This window comes from Psammomys obesus, unplaced genomic scaffold (genome assembly GCF_907164565.1).
Source record: "Psammomys obesus unplaced genomic scaffold, mPsaObe1.curated_primary_1811, whole genome shotgun sequence".
Taxonomy (NCBI): domain Eukaryota; kingdom Metazoa; phylum Chordata; class Mammalia; order Rodentia; family Muridae; genus Psammomys; species Psammomys obesus.
Genome location: NW_026591711.1, coordinates 3,393,021 through 3,410,363, shown reverse-complemented (window position 1 = coordinate 3,410,363; position 17,343 = coordinate 3,393,021). Strand labels below are relative to the sequence as shown.

General features: G+C 50.6%; 1 protein-coding gene across 1 annotated transcript in view; it reads left to right on the top strand.

Moving 5' to 3' along the window:
- Hoxa13 (homeobox A13) overlaps positions 1-17,343 on the top strand; it is a 30,514-nt gene that overhangs the window by 11,357 nt on the left and 1,814 nt on the right. The window contains exon 3 of the mRNA XM_055611817.1: positions 16,784-17,322. Within this exon, the coding sequence (XP_055467792.1) occupies positions 16,784-17,322 (539 nt within the window). The remainder of the gene's footprint in view (positions 1-16,783; positions 17,323-17,343) is intronic.

Sequence of the window (17,343 nt, the reverse complement as noted above, 5' to 3'; positions counted from 1 at the left end):
GTTTGAGGCCAGGCTGGTCTACAAAGTGAGTAGACAGGCTCTCCAGAACAGCTAAGCCTACACAAATAAACCCGTTACAAAACAAAGCAAAAATAAAAATATTTTTTTCAGCTGGCCAGTGCTGCCACAAGCCTTTAATGCCAGCAATTGGGAGGCAGAGGCAGGCAGATCTCTGAATTTGAGGCCAGCCTGGTCTACAGAGTGAGTTCCAGGACTTATATTCCAGGGCTACACAGAGAAAGCCTTTCTCAAAAAAAAAAAAAAAACAACATTATATTCGTGTTAAGTATTGAAGAAGAAGGTATGACAGACTCACTCTTTCCTGATCACAAGAGATTGTGGAAAGCCTGAGTGAGAAGCGCTTACTCAGTCAAACTGCATGGTTCTCAGAGCTGGAGAGAGATGTTCACAGAGCTATCAAATCCACATGTGCTCGCAGCATCATACCCAAAAATGTGCAATAGGTTCGTCACTTGCCTACTCCACTCACCCAGACAACTGCCTGGCCATTTCCCTATCATCATCAAGCGTGTTTTACTCAAAGTTGTACAACAAGGTTAAGACTTGGATGCCTCTCAATGAGCATCTACCCTGGACAAATTCATAAACATCCTTATCCTACATTCAGAATAAATGGAAAGGTTGGGATTAGATGCTCAGGAATCTATACGAGTATCCAAAGCCTTAAGGAAAGTATTGCAATAGGTGTTCAAGACACTTCTGGGAAGGTTTTTATGCACCTGGCTGCAGAGGCCCTAGCTCTCCAAGACTCTGAAAGATGACTTTAAACAAAGCACTCTACTTTCCCACCAGACATGTCTGTCTCACAGAGGCCTGGGCTGATGGTCCTCAGTGGAAAGCAAGTCTTGCCCCAAAGTGGACACTTTAATGGTGCCTGAAGACAACTTTTGTCCTCACAACTGACCTTAGTAGGTAGAAGCCAGAGAAATATGCTGGGAGGCACAGGCCTGCCTCCACAGCAAAGGAGCTATCTGGCCCAAGCTGTCAAGTGACCAGGTTGAAAGCCCCTGGCCTAGAACAAATCCCAGCACCTTGGACAAAGCATGCCCTCAGCTCTCCTCCAGCTGAGGGACAAGGGCCAACTGGAGCTTCAGGAAGGAGCCTAAAAGAATCTTTTCTCAGGCCCCAACTGAGAAGGGGGGGGAGTGCCTGCAGACTAGTTCCTTCTGCTTTGCCTTCAGAGCACAAAACCCTGGCATCTGAAGAGATTAAATAGAAATCCAGGATTCCCAACCCCTTGGGCTGTACAACCCTGCCCCTCATATCCTATTTCTCTCCGGCACCCCCTCACTCTTAAACACAGTTTGAAATTCAAATCGCAATCTTTACTGTCTGGCCCTCAAAAGCTTGGCCTAGCCCGCTTCCTTTCCCTGGGACAAAGTCTTCTGGACAGGTACTGCCTCTCTTTCAGATGACCCCAACCTTGCTTCATACACCAATTGTAAGTTTTTCTTTCCCTTCTCCCTCCTGTGCCTCTCCTTCCTTCTCTTTGTAATTAAACAGTATCCAGGGTGTCAGGGCAGAGAGGAAAAGATTCTGAAGACTTCCGTGCTGCAGGTCCTGGGATCCTATAGCTCTGTGGGTTTTGTGAGGTGCCAACCACGCTGTGATCATTAAAGCCCATGGTGGTGGCGGGGGTGGGGTGGGGGCAGGCGTAGCTTTCTTGTTTCTGTTAACCTGGGAGCTGGCTACATCCGTGTTTATCAGAGTCCTCGCTTTAATTCAGCTTGGTCAGGTTCCAAGTGCAGAGGTGGAGATTAAAGGCAACCGGAGAATCCAATTAGCTGCCCAGTCTTCTCTAAGCCAAAAACTCAGGTCACAAACTACATCAAAGTGAAATGATTTCTCGACAGCTCTGTTCATTAAGGGGAGGGTAAGAGCTCACACGGCTAAGCTGGGCTCATTACCGGGACTGGCATTTTAAATACAGTATCTCCCCCAAATTACATGTTTCAGAGGTCAGAGGGAGAAACCCAGATTATCTTACATGAAGCCCCTGGCTAATAGAAACCAGAAAGCCAAAGAAAGAGTGTAAGCCTGCTTGGAAAGGATTTGAACAGAGCCTCAATACTCCTGGGCAGGAAAACCGAATGCAGAAGCTGAAACTGGCGAGGAGCAGATAATCCCTCCTCCATGGACCTGAAGAATGGAGAAGCCAAGGTCTTCCAGGTGGCCTGTTCACCGATTTGCCAGAGTCCTTCAGAATTCTGTCCACCCCTTCCTGGTTAGTACAGCTGCAAGGGAAACTCCCCACTGCTCAGGCAGTCACGGGAAGTGCAGCTCTTCCCCAGCCCCGGGGCCCAAGCTGCTTTTGCACAAAAGCTCCTCATCCCTGGTTCTGACTTTGGGGCCCAGAAAGAGCCATTCTTAAGCCCTTACTGGGTGGCTAAAGAACACCGGCAAAAAGGAACACGGGAGCCCGGCTCTCACTTCCTGTAGGGAGGATTGCTGTGAGAGCACTTAGAAAAACGTGAGTCTACAAGAGAGAAGAGAGAGACAGCAAAAGCACACTTGAAACAGCAATGAGACCCGCGCCCTTCCCTCCTTCCTCTAAGGAATTTCTCAACCTTCCAAATGCCTCGACTCTTTCATACAATTCTTCGTGTTGTGGTGGCTCCTAACCATAAAATCATTTTCACTGCTGCTTCATCACTGTAATCTTGCTACTGTTACAAATCGTAATGGAAGTATCTGTGTTTTCCTATGGTTTTAGGTGACCTCTATAAAAGGTCATTCAACTCCCAAAGGGGTCCAGACCTATGGGCTGAGAACCGCTTAAGGGCACTGATGTTTTTTTCTAATTGAGCCAGCATTTCTGTACTAAATTCTGCTTAACCCTGAAGACCATTTAGAAGTGTTGCTAGCATGTTAGGGACCTTCAGGTGACAGGCGTGTAGAGCACCAAGTGTGGCTCTAATTTAACTCTCAGCCTTTAGGACAAAACTACTTCTTGGGCCTGAAATATGTACCACCAGCTCAACCTTTCCTTCTGAGACTGGGGGGGGGGGGGGGGGGGGGAGGAGCTCTGACTGCTGTGAATGAAAACACCCAGGTGTGGGGGAAGACCAGGGGAGGAGGATGAGCAAAGAAAGGACAAGAAGTCTCCTCCTTCCAAACTCTTGCTGTGCCCAGCATCTATCCACTAATACAGTCACCTTATACACCCCAGACAGTCACCATCACAACCAGGTTTGGAGAAGCCTCCGAAACCTCATTTTGCGAAGTTACTGAAAGCCATAAGGTTTCTATAAGGATGCAGCCACGCAGGACCTCCCACTAACTCTCTCTGACACTCTCTTACCCTCAAGAGGCAGATGGGACTTCCCCTTAAATCTGAGGGCCCCAGATTCAGTAACCCCCCCCCCCCCAAAAAAAAAAAAACTATAGCTCGAAGGGATCCTCTTTGGATGAGGAACAAGTGACTAAGTTTCCTGTGCGCACCCCCTCCCCGGGATTCCACTATGCTCTCTCTCCACCCTCCCATTCTCCATACCCCGAGGCATCAACAGCGGCCAGGAAAAGGCCTGGATACCACACAGATTTTTCTACTTTCCCCCACAACCGCACTGGGAGCGCCCGGGTTTGTTTTGTTTTGAGCCAGCAGCCTAAAATGTGTTTAAAAATCAGATCTTTTCTAAAATGGAGCGGGGGGGGGGGCGGGGAGGGCATGGCGGGGGACGGGTGGTCGAGTTTGGGAGTTCAGATACACTGGTTTGGGTGGAAAGCCCGTCCGCCTCCAGCAAAGAAACCCTCCGGGCACCCGCGGGAGCAGCCCTCCTGCCCAGGGCCAGGACCCAGTTCTACCGAGCGAAGCCCATGCCGGGCTGGAGTGGGCCACGTAACCAGAGGCGATTTTGCCCAGCGACTTGGGCTGAGCGCCGCCGGGCACCCTCTTAGCCGCCGCCTTGTATTTTGTGCTAAAAGCTCGAACTAAAATGAAAACCGGGGGAGGGGAAGGAGAGAGCCACCGACGACTTTTAAACACACACACACGCACACACACACACACACACACACACACACCTCTGTTGCTCTAGAGCTGGCAGCAAGGCGCGGCCTGTCACCCTCGACCTGGCCGCTTTCGCCCAGCAGGCGGGCCGCGGCCTGAATCCAGTGTGTTCCCAGCCAAAGGGGGGACCGCAGGGTCGGGGGCAGGTGCCGCCCCAGGACCTTACAAGGTTCCCTCCTGAGCCCTGGGGCCTGCCCTGGCCACAGAGAGCTGCCCGGACCGAGGACGTGCTAGCCCGGGGATGGAGGCGGGGTCCCTCCCCCATCCCAGCTGTCCTCCTGGCCCCGCAGCACTCGGACCCAAAATAGCAAGTTCACCCCAGGTCAGCCCTGGCTAGAGCTGACCCTACACCCCACCCCGAGAGAGGGTGGGTCCGCGCCTTTGAGACCAGCTCACTCGGGCAAGGCCGCCTTCTAGACGGCTCTTGTCTCCTCTCGTCGCAATCTGGAGCGACCTTGGAGTCGGGGTGAGCCCAACCTCGAGAAAGCGAACACCGAGGGGTACAATCCCAAACTGCGGGAGGAGTCTGGCCTGGCCCAGGAGGGGCGGCCCAACGCCCCGGGCGCCACCGCCGCAGGCCGAGCCACCGCCCGGGGCCGAGGAGCCCTTCTGGGGAGGCCTTCGAGGACCAGGGCGCTAGGGGCGTTAGAGGCATCCTCTCTCTGGAGCGGCCCGACCCCAACCTGAGAGCCAACGGATAAACTCTTCGAACAATCCGGGAGAGGGAAGCAAACCAAACCAAACCAAACCTAACCAAACCAAACCAAAAGTAGCCTTCTTGGGTCAAAGTTTTCCCCGACTCTTCATAAAGGTAGCCTGGCCTTTTACAGGAAGGGAAGAGTCACGTTTGAATCCGTAACCGTCTCCAGGCTTGCCTCTCCCGTGCCCCCGGCTAAGGTTTTCCACCAGCGAAAGCAGCTAATGCATTCACACACGTTAAACATGTTGAACGCATAATTACGGGCTGCAGTCAGGCTGGACAATAAAACATCTCCGCTCGATATTTTTGGAAACTTTCTTTCTTTTCTTTTCTTCTTCTTCTTCTTCTTTTTTTTTTTTTTGCGACCGTGCCTGGAGCAAATAACAACCTCTTTCTATGTCCTTGGCCTTCCAACTGCAGCCGGTCGTTCGTTCGTTCAGCACGCCGCTCACCTCGTTTCGGTACTGCCAGAGAGCGAGGCAGGCAGGGTAAGGCCTCCCAGCCGCTTTGCGGGTGGACAGAGACCAGGCAGGGACTGTACAGAGAAAACACCTTCGGAGTCCTGGGGACTGCCATTTTCTTTCTGGAGGCCATATAGGTCTCAAGTCCTCTCTCCATCATCTCTCTACCGGAAGACTAAGAAAACTGAAGGGATGGATTGTTGAGTTCTCGCCTCAGCTTCTAGATCGAGCTTCCTGCTACCTGGGGAAGAAAGAGCTGGATGATGACGGGGAGCAGCGAGCCTGAGAGGTGGAAGCTTAGGCGGTTTATTTTTATCCACAGAGGCCTGGGTCTCTCTAGCTTCCCTCGAGTCTTGGTTGCCTGGTTTGTAAAATGGAGATGATTATAATAACCTCGGGACCTACTTCACAGGTCGTTATGAGGAAGCACTTAAATTTTTTTTATTGCTGTATAACTTACATATAGCCAAGTATACAAATCTCAGCTACCCAGCTGAGCGGTTTTTATATATGTATACACTTGTGAGCTACTACAAAGATCAAGGTGCGGAGTGGAGTTACTAGCTCCCAGAAGTTTCTGAGGAGAAGGAATTGTAAAAGTAACTTTAGTATGTGATGATATTGTCTCCAACTCTAAGATTCAGAAACCTATTTTAGTATATGGAGTTTCTTGACCTGGGGGAGGAGAACAACCAAATAGTTGATTAGATAGTAGTAACGCACTCTCGTAGCATGCACAAGGTCTTGTACTTGCTAGCCAATGCTGGGGAAATAGAAATTATTATTATTATTATTATTATTATTATTATTATTATTATTATTAAGACAGGGTGTCACTCTACAGCCCTGATAGTCCGAGAATTCCCGATGTAAATCAGGCTGGCATCGAACTCACTGAGATCCACCTGCCTCTGCCTTTTCAGTGCTGGGATCAGAAGCATGCACCTCCCCAACAACTGATATTCACCATTATCGTAGGCGTGAGCTTGGGGACCTCTGCTCTAGAGGCACATTAGGATCTCACCTACAAGTCCTCAGGGCTTGGAAGAAAAAGGTGAAGATGAGGGTTTACGTTTATTTTTGAGACAACGTAGTACTTCACAAACTCATTGCCAGACCAGGAAGTGACCCCAGAGGGGAGCCTGAGCAAGATCCAAACCCTGAGATACCTCAGCTCAGCGTCCTTCCTGAATCCAAAGATAGCTTGATAAAAGGAGACATTTTCCCAAAGGGGTACTTGGCCCATTTTGTGCAGAGGCGTAATCCCAACAGCTAACAAATTCAGTTGATAGCAAATTACAACACACACACACACACACAGTAAAATTACCACTCCAACACTCTGACCCCATTTCTCCTGAAGTACAGTAGGAGGTTTTTCCTGGCTTTGTGAGACCGTCCCTCCCTGACGGTTAGATTCAGACCCAGTGACTCAGACAGAAAAACCAAAGCGAAAGCTAGCCTTGTGTGGCCCACTGGGGCAGCGGCAGCCTGTGGTCCGGGTCCTGCTCTAGTGTGAATGAGCCCGGGCTACCTCCAGAATAATCAGCTAAGTGAACTTAACTGTCATTACCGGAGCACCCCCCCCCCCCCGGGGCCCCGCTCTGGTTGCCTGGAAGCAGAACCATGCTGGGAGAAATAATCAAGGCATTGACCATGACTTTGGAACTTCAACCATTCTCTGAGGTGAGGGGAAATTGGTAGTGGCTCTTGGAGTTTTTAACTATTCTGTCTTAGTAGCCATAAAAAAAAAAAAAATCACTTAGGTCATTAGCCCACCCTGGGTGTCCACCTCCGATCCCATTTCCTTAGTCTCCTTTGGAGCGCTATGGGGTGGCCCCACTCCTGTCCCGCCCAAACCTAGGCAGAGGCAGGAGGTGAGGAGAGAAGCCTCAGGCTGGGCCCCCAGACCTTGAACCCTGCAGTATCCGCTAGGAGAAGTCACAGGAAACGCATTTACCACCTGGACGACCTTGACTGCAGCCGATTAAAGTTTAATCCGAGGTGTGTGCTCAGCCTTGCCATGTTATTTAAACACATCAAAGGTCATAAAGAGATTCCAAAGGCGTGAGCAGGGCCGCTCGGACCGGCAGGGAGCCAGCATTTGACTCTAGTTGGCTTCCAGGCTTAGGATTCGGAGAGCGGGGCAACGAAGGGGCCGGAAGAAACAAAGGAAAAGTTCTGCTTTCCTGGAGAAACGACAGATTTCAAAACGAGGCAGGGGAAACCGAGTCTCAGCCCCGGGGACAAACAGGGCTCTGTGATTCCGATAAACTTGGAAGACATCTAGCGGGGAGAGGTCGTAACTGCAGTGACGTCCTCGGAGCATCCTCGGCGCCTGCCTGCCCGGACGGCGAGCCTGCTGGGCTAATGGAGTGCCTTGAGAGGCCGCGAGAGAAGCACGTCTCCAGTGCAGTCCTTTAACCTGCCACATGCTCACTAGACCGCCGAAGGTCACAGAGTGCTGGGGTCCCATTTTCACTCTGAGAAGAAAGATCCGGCTTTTAGTGGGCCTTCTCTCCAGGTCGTGCGGCTAGGATTCAGCTGATGGTGTGTGGTCCAAAATCTCTGTTCTGATCCTCCCCGAGAGCCTGATCCTGCATTGGGAGGAGCCCCAGACGCCTATACGTGGGTACAGAGTAGAGTCCCTTAAGGGCAGGAGGCACGACAGACAGCTTGCCAGCTGAGATCCACTAGGCGGCTAGCAGACAGCAGGAGGTCAGCTGCCCAGGATGTGACTCAGGCTGCGTTAGCAACTGATCTCCAACCAGGAACCCTCAGATATGGAGGGCATTCAGCCTACAGACAACAACGACCCTGTGAAAACAGGCTCCATATATGGACCACTTTCTCTCATCTCCCCCCCCCCCCCCCCCCCAGCCCTAGCAGCAGCCGGGAACTTTAAGGCCAAATCAACATTCCGCGCACCTCCTCCCCTAGTACCTCAGAAAGGCTCCTCTGGGAGCCGGCTTCACCTGCTTCAAGACAGTGAGGCTGCCTCCGGGCTGGCTGCAGTGGCAGCCATTAGTCGTGGAACCAGTAGCATCCTAGAACTGTCAGGGAAGGAGTATTGTCTTTGTGATTAAAATTTGTGCGTGTGTATGAGAGGGAAGGGGGCTGGAGAGACCGCTTCGTGGTTAAGAGCACTTGTGTTGTTCTTGAAGAGAACTCATGTCTGGTTCCCAGTGCCCACGTGACGACTCACCTCAGATCCAATAGGCACACGCATGGTGCACAAGCATATGCAGGCAAAACAGTCACACACGTAAAGTAAAGTAAATCAGTTTTTTAAAAACTAAAAAGAAAGCCAAGAGACACTGCTTCGCGTCGCCTTCTAATGTATGAACCCCTATGCGTTGTGGACCTAAAATTGGATCTGAGTGCAGAAATATTCTGGAGGTGAAGGCTGCAAAGGGCATGGTGGCTCCTGGGAGCTTGTCCTATCTTGTTCATTGGCAGCACCAGAACTACCCATGGCTTTGGGAAATGGCCTCTTCTGTGTTTTCCATCAAATTACCATCTCTACACCTCCACATAATCCTATCTGGCCTTGGAATCCCCTTGATTTTCAAAGAAGAGTTTTTGTTTAAGCCCAGCCTCTTAAAATAAATAAATAAATAAATAAATAAATAAATAAATAAATAAATAAATAAATAAATTGGAAATGGGCAATAAGGCCATTTGTGCAGAAAATGCTTTACAGCTTTTCACAAACTTTAGCCAGTTCGCTTCACAGACTTGAAATGCATCAGCCAGAGACTACAAAGTCTGTGGCTTTCTCTCTCTGCTCCCTCCCTAGCCCACACCACCTATTGGCTGGATGAAAACTCCCTTAGGCTTCATTGATTCAGCTACAGATTACTGCAGCAGCTTTAGGTGGGGCCTGGGAGGCGGAACTGCAGCTGAGTTAACCAGAGAATGGAAACCTGAGATCAGAATTGCAAAAGAACCCAGGATCCCAGGGCCAGGAGGAGTCTAAGTCCCATGCTAAGTTTAGATAGACTGGTGTGCTGAGTGGAGCCTTTCGGATCCCTCGCTCATTCCAGCTCCGTGTACTACCTGAAAAGGGCCCCGACCTTACCCAGCCCGCTGGATTAACACTGCTCTTCCAGCTAGGTGATGGGCATGACCACACATGCGTTTCACCCTGTCCTGTTCCTAGCACAAGCTGTAGGGACTTCTACTCCCAGGGTGATCTCAGTGACATCAAATTACTTTGCACCAGCCAAGGGTCCCGTGACCTTACATAACCTCACATTAGATCCTAAAAATGTAAAGAAATATGGCCTTTTTAAAAGTGGCTGAGAGCAGGTAATTGCCAGCAGGCTTGAGGGGCTGTCCCCAACTCAGCCACCAACCGAAGCAGATCCCAGCTGGAATTCACACTCCTGGGCTTTCTGTAGAGAGAAGCTCAATTTTGAATGTAACTCAGGACCCTAATCAGGTTCTCAGAGTTCAAATTATTTTTGTGTAATTAGAGAAATCACAGGGAAGCTTGAAGCCCGGGCTGCAAACTGGGACCTCAGTGGGTGGTGGGGGTGGGGTGGTGGGGGCAGAGACAGCTTCTGCAGGGAGGGGGCTTCCACAGGCCTTTCTTGGGTCGGCAGGGCTTAACTGTTTTGTCAGGAATTATGGCTTCATTGTTTCTCATTTTTCTTCTTCCTATCTCTCCCTTCCTCTTTGTCTTTGTCCCAGTTGGTCTGTTGTCTCCTTGTCCTTTTCCCTCTTCCTCCAAATATTCAACACTCTTGGTTCTGCTGTCTTTGCCCTGACCTTGACCTAAGCCTTTACACCTTTGCTGAGCTCCATCTTGAGATCAGGACACCCAGGACATTCAGACTCTTGGCAGTTTCCATGCCCTAGGCCATTCAAGAGTGGATTTGTTAGAATCCTAGGGCTGTATTTCTAGGGCTTTCTGCCACATACTATTAGAACTTCTAGAACTTGACATAAAGTATATGCACATAAATTCTCCTGTTTAATTTGTACAACCCTTATGAATTCAGTCAAATACACTTTTCTACTGCTGTGAACAGTTATATAAATACTTGCTGTAAAAATCATTCCAGATATTTAGCAGCAAAAAAGGGAGGAGGCAATTAAAAAACCAAAACAACCCAATACTCCAACCATGAAAAGAAGTTGGACTGTGGGGGAGTGAAGCAGCTGCTGGGCATAGGATTTGTCAAACTCAAGAATCTCTATGATTTGGTTTTGTCATTTTGGTTTATAAAGCTGCCAAGACTTTTAGTTAAATCAATTTCAGAGTGTTCTGGAATTATATTCATTTTCAAACAGCTCATTGAATCAACACAAACAAAACAGAAATGCTTTTATTCACTATTTTTAAAAATCTCTTACTGAAAAGGGTTTTTTTTTCTCACAGAATTGTGTTTCTTCTTGAAAACCATGGTAACTTTGATATCAATCCAGTACAAACTTTCTCCTCTTACTTTAATCATTAGAAATTTCTTTGGGGTTTATATAGAGGAGATGTTTTGAAATAGGGCATAGTCATTTGCTCAGAATAAAAATGTGTCAGTACTGGCAGTACTGGGGCATAGTTCCATCTCTCTCTCTCTTTCTCTCACTCTCTCTGTCTCTCTCACTCACACACACAGCAGTTGAGGAAAGGGCAGAAATCTTCAATGAAAGGATGGCTTGGAAAAAGTTGATGTAACACCTCTCATGCAATTTAAGATAAGATCCCAAATCTTTTCAGGTTTCTTCTCAGTGAAACCTTGGGTTCTTTCTAGTCCTTAAATGAAACAACTCAAGTTCAACCTTTCCTCTCAATTATAAAGTATTCTGAAAACCTATTCAGAGTAAGCCGTTCTTTTGGTACCTGGAATTTAATTTAAATTAATTCCAAATATTCAAAAAGGGGTGCAAGATAAAAAAAATCATAAGGTTAAAGATAAACTGGTCATACGGGGGGCTTGCTACACTTTCATATATATTCTAAGGAATTATATTTTAAAATATAGTTTTGAAATGTATTAGGCGAAAGTAAAAAAAAAAAAAAATCCCTGTAAAGGAGGCGGGGAAAGGGTCAACTGAGTAAGCCTTGGAATTGTCTATTTAGACTTCAGTTTCCAGGAACAGAAAATGACCTGGTGTTTTTTTTTTTTTTTTTTTTTTTTCGTTCTTTCCGACTTCCCTATGTTTTCTTTCTCTTCCGGCCAGTGCCTTTTCCCAGCCCAGGAACTGAGTATCCAAACCGAAGGTTGGGGGCTGATTAACGAAGCTTCCATACACAGCTACCCTCACCGGAGTGTAAATACCTATAAAAACTAATATCAAAAGTTTTTATTGAGTTGCTTCATTTCCCGGAGCATCGGGCCACGCAGGGCTCCAGTCCCGCAGACAAAGGGACTGCAGCCAGAGGCTTCCTTATAGTCTACCGGCCCAGACGGCTCAGTGAGGGCCCAGAGCCACACAGAGGTTTTTAGGGAACCAGATAAATGCGGATGGCCTGCTGACTATCCCCTGAAGACAGGTGTCTTTACAGTATTTGCCGAGCCAGGAGGGGTGACCCGTGGTTGAAGAAATCCGAATGGGACCAGAGGAGCGCATCGGCCAGGCCACCAGGCTGGTTTGATAAGGTGATTCCCCCCCCCCTTAGGACTTGGGGTGATAAAACATTATGCACACATCCACCCTGCCTGTGCCAGTGTATACGTTTGACGTGTGAATCTGTGTGAGCTTGCGAAGGCACACACATCGTTATGGTTACAGTATATAACGTGCCTGTAAAATCTGATTACACCTCGGTGTGTACTTGAAGGGGTCTTGGGTTCCCTCTTTTCAAGTCCTTGCTGGTGAGTTTCTCTTCCTCTGCTGCTTTGCCTACTAAGAATTCACGACCCGCACCAGAGTGTCAGACCAGTCCTTACAAAGTAGGACTCCTGTAGGCCAGCTCTCCTGGCTCCGCGCTGATTTGTCGTGGAGAAAATATTGAGCCCATCAGGACCAGGCTTGCATGCAAACCCCCAACTTCCTTCCAACTCTCCAATGTCTTCGTCTTCACTGTATTTGTTGACATAAAGAATCCACAGCCCGGAGCTGGTTTCCTGTTTTGTAGTAGGCAGTGGGCATCACCCGAGGGTTGGGGTAGGGGTCCTTTCCACGCGGCAGCTGCAAGCACGCCAGGTTGCGGGGGTGAGGAGTGGGGGGGGGGGTGCCGCATTCCCCCAGCACCCCGTCCCAGTAGCTGCGAGCTCATTTCCAGAGCGGCTTGGGCCGCTGCAGTCCCTCCCGCAAGTTAGCGCCCTGACCAGGCTGCCTGCCGCTCACTGTGGAAAGGAACGGTTTCCTTCAGATCGAGTTTTTATGCGCAGGAGCTTGGTCCCTCTGCTTCCAACTCACGTTCGGGTTCTTTGGGCGAAGGCTGAGTTTGCAGATGTGGTGAAGGGCAGCGCAGTGACGCCTGGGACAAGGAGCGCTCTCCCCACCACCTAAATCAGTCCGAAGTGCAGGGGCAGGAGGGGTGCCTGAGACCTGATGCTAGTTCTTCCAAATTAGGGGAGGGGGCTCTCCCTTCTTTGAGACTCTGTGAGAAACAGAGCAGTGATGAACTAGAGTTCTCTCTGGATTTCTGTTCTTTCCTTTCAGATGGCTCTTCCCAATGGCTGGCTCCTGGCTGGTTCTGCCGTACTCGGTCAGATGTAGCAGGCAGTAAATGGGCCATTTATCCAATAATTTGCTCTCCTCAAATCCGTCCTGAGGTGATCTTAGGGGCAAGGTCTGCGGTTTTCTTTCTTGACCTCCCACTTCCACTTTGAAGTACAAGCCTTTGGCCACCACAGTACAGAGTGACTTCCCGTGTTCCAAAATTATCCCCACAGCACAAAACCTTTCCTTGACTTCATTATTGCTCCGCTCTAAAACAAAACCTTAAATGAGTGACTAAGGATATAGCTTCCCCTGTGTTCTGGCCAGCCCAAATTCTGGACATTCCCCCACCCCACCCCCCTCACCCCCCACACAGACACACACCAGAAAAGGGCGCTACTTTCACCCCGGTACATACAGAATTGAGGATCCTCAAAATACTCAACTTCCCACTTTCTCTATTCCCAAATGGTCTGCTCCTCCAGTGAGGATTCTGGGAAATTGCCTTCTTCATACATTTCTTCTTCCTCTCTCCCAGTTCCCTGAACTCCCTGCCGCTTTCTGGATCTTTCTTGCCTTGCCACTATCTCTTTGCCCCAAGCCTGCCTGGGGTGGAAACCAGAGGGTTTGGATGTCTTGCAAATGTAGCTCATAAAGCTGCTTGGATACATTAGAAACACATGAATATCCCCGAAATACAAAGTGTCTTTAAAACCAACCAAGGAATGTTTATCCTAATACCAGATCAATGCAAAGAAGTAGTTCCAGAGAACGGTGCTGACAGCCTCCTCCAAGTTAAAGTGAGAGCAGGTAAATTTAATTTGCTAATGAAAATCAAACTCAATTAGACTTTGGTTTCCCTTTGTCCTTTTCTTGTTCAACCCTTGGAGCCTAGGGTCTAGGATCCCAGGGTCCTGTAGCCATGGTTGGTAAGAAGTTCTCTATCAAGAAAAAAAATACAGCCAAAATCTCAAGTGACATAGATGCAAGAGGGCTGTCAAACCTCAGAGACCTAAACTTGCCCTAGTGAAAACCAAGAGCAGAGGAAAAGCTATGGAAACTCCTTGAACAAAGGCTGGGCTGTAGCCATGCTGCCCTTGAAGGGCTTTGCTGAGAAATCTGGTGCACCAAAGCTTGGGCAGTCAATAATGGAGACTTCTCCAACTTCCAGCCCAGCCCAGTGCTGGACTCCGGGGCTCCAGTGGCCACTGCTCCCTGAACTTCACCATGAGCGCCCTGACGTCTCTTTCTTAAGCCGTGAAGAACCCAAGGATAAAGTTGTCAAATTGCTGGTGCTTCTGCCAAATCTTAGAAGAATCCTAAGCTTGGGAGACAAAAGGAGCTCAGGAAGCCAGGCCCAGCAGGGCAGGCAAGCAAATTTTGCCTGTGCCTTTGGGAAACGAGGAAGGACACTGGAAGAGACTGCTGGCTTCCCAAGAGCCAGGCTTCATCTTCTGGCCTTTCTTTTCCCACACCAAGCTGGTGTCCCACTGCCTGGAGCATTACAGAAGAAACCGTTAACGAATCTCTTCTCTCCCTCTTTGAAAGACTGAGGGATTGTTTTTGTTTTGAAGTGAGCAGAAAGTCCTACCCAAAATCATTCTGAGAGTTTATTCTAATTCTAGAAATAATTTCCAGTGATGCCTAGAGATCAGTACAAGCAGGGCATGCAAACATTTAAAAACAGTGAAGACACAACCCAGAGGAGGGGAAGAATCAGATATGCCAAGATGCCACTGACATATGCCTAGTAGAAAAAAAAAAAAATCACACCCGTGTATGAGATTTAAGACAGGAAGAGAACAAAGAGGCTGCTTTCTCTAAATGATCCAGTCTTGAGGGTTCTTCCCCCCCCCCCATCTCTTTCAAGTTGATAAGAAAACATAAACTTCAGTAATTAAGATCCAAAGCCCCTCCACGGTGGGCTGGCCACGAGTAAGAAGCCAAGCAAAGTGACTTCAAGATGCTAAAGCCTCCCCCACCCCTCGCTCCATTCTTCCCAGACAAACCTGCTTCTGGCTCCTCTGTGAAAAAGATGAGCTCCCTTCTCACCATTTTTGGAGTGGAGGGACCCAGCCGACTTTGGCAGTGTGTAGAGCTGAGGCCCTTCCCCTGCGCGCAGGGCTCCCGGCTCCAGTGAACTGGGGAGGAGAAGGGGAGAGAATGTGGAGCTGCTCTTGGCTGCTGTGTGGACCAGCCATGCAGCCACTGCCAGCGATGGACTGGCATCGGCTGGTGGCGGGGGGCTTCCCGCGCTGCGTTTTCGTTTTTCTTTTCCCCCCAATCTAGTTGGAACACTTCTTCAAGAGGCTCGGAAACCCAGCTAAGAGCAGGGCAGCGACGAAGAGGATCAGTTCAGTCTGTAAACACCGCCCCCAAAACTCCACAAAGAGAGTTAAAAAAAAAAAATGATGCCGAGAAACCAAACAGAGCTAGAAACCAGACCGGCAAAAGATCTCGGAAAATTGAGAGTGAGGGGAGGTGGGCGGCCGGCCTCCAGGCTTTCATTGCAGTTTCTCACGCTGACTAGACAGCAACTTTCAACTTGACCTTGGCCTCCAGCCGTGTCTGACCCGTATGTAAACTGCCCTCAAGCCCTCAGGTCTCCAAGAATCGGAGCCTGGAACCTTACTTTGTCTCTTTGTCACTGTTGAGTTTTACAATGCCACTTAGAGGGAGGAAGGAGTTGGGGAATGGATGAAAGGGGGCTGCAAGTGAGCACAAAAATCAAGTCTCCGCAGAGGTTGCTTCCTTAGCCTGCAAAGGGCCAGCCGGTGAGAAGCTAGGTAAAGTGGGGGCAAATCAATATTTACCCAGGACTGCTAAAAAGTCAGGAGGGACACTGGGTGGGGGGGGAGAATTGGGTGTGGGGATCAGGGAAGGTTTTATTGGGCGACACTTAACATTAGTCAGAACAAACCCAGAATCTAGGCAGATAAAAGCCTGAGCCCAGCCTTATTGGAACCAATCTTGCCAGAAGTCCAAGGGGCTTACAGAGCAGAAGATAAATGGGATGGCATGTGTGGTGTCCTAGCTTAGGGCTAAGTCTACAAGCTGGGACCAGAGGATAGGCAGCCTGGCTGCCTCCCAGAGCCTCTGAGACCAAAGGGAATACAGAACTCCAGAATGCACCCACTTTCACTTTGGCCATTTGTTCCCCTCGGGACATCTGACCAGGTCACAGTTGCACAATCAGATGGTGGAGGGAGGGTCCTCAAAATCCTTCACCCAAACCCTGCAACTGCAAGTGGCTTTTCCAGTACAAACACCCCGCCGAGCTCCCGGGTGTACACTGGTTCCGATGCTCGAACCCACTGCAGGCTGAGCTCCTACCGAGAGGAAAGGCGCTACACGACCCCAGAAATCCTTGCTCTCTTTCCCCCTCATGGAACGCAACCGTGGGTTCCCAGATGTCTAGAGAGTCTTGCCCAACTCCATGGATCTACGGAATGGCTCTTAGGCTTAGAACCCGAGCTGGAGTTCCTGGGAGCCCAGCTGGGCCTGTTCCTCTCACGCCCCTTCAGGAAAAGGCAGCCGGACGCGTGAGACAGGAGCATGAGGGGATGGGGCTTGCTTTCTTCATCTGAAATTCTCTGCACACAAGAAAGAAGAGCTGCCGCATCGGCATCGGAAGGAATAGCGAGCTGTACACACAAGTGGGAGAATGTGGCAGTGTGTGTGTGTGTGTGTGTGTGTGTGTGTGTGTGTGTGTGTGAATTCGCGAAGGGGGTAGACAGATGCGATTAGTTGTTCTGATAGTCTCAGCCTGTGGGCCTAATTGAAATTGTCCTCCAGGGCCTGACACTCGGGGAAGGGAGCTCCTAAATAAACGCGGCTCAAGCTTCCCAGCCCAGCGTCCCGGGACTCCTGGCAGGAACCGACAGGAAACAAACGCCCTGCCCTTGTTCCCCAGGGGTGGGGGCCGCGTGGGGTGGGGAGCCGAATCTCGACGAGGCCAAAGCTCCGGCATCCCCATAGGGTCTGGCTGCTGAAGGACGTGTCCATCCCTGGAAAGGAAACAGCCCCAGAGGCTCCCAAAACGCTCCGGGCCGGGAGGGCCGCTCCAGAGCCAAACGCTCCTCCGTGGCCACTGCTGAATCTACCTGGCTCGCCCCCCACCACCCCGGCTCGCACCCAACCGCGGGCGCCCAGGGCCCCTCCCCACCTCCGCGCGACGCCTCGGTCCCCGGTGAGGCTGGGGAAGGGGTCGGGGTCCGGGGAGGGTCCGGGGAAGGGATCGAGGTCCGGGGAAGGGGTCGGGGTCCGGGGAGGGGATCGGGGTCCGGGGAAGGGGTCGGGGTCCGGGGAGGGGGTCGGGGGCCCGGGGAGGGGGCGGGGACCGGGGGGGGGATCAGGGTCCGGGGAGGGAATCGGGGCCCGGGGGAGGGGATCGGGGTTCCCCGCGCCCCCCGCCCCGCCCCTCCCTCCCGAGCCCCCCGCCCTCCCCGTGGGTGACGGCCGCGCGGAGGGCGCTGGCGCGGAGGAGCGGCGCGGGCGGGCGGCGGCGGCGGCGGCGGGCGGCGGGGACGGCGGGGCCC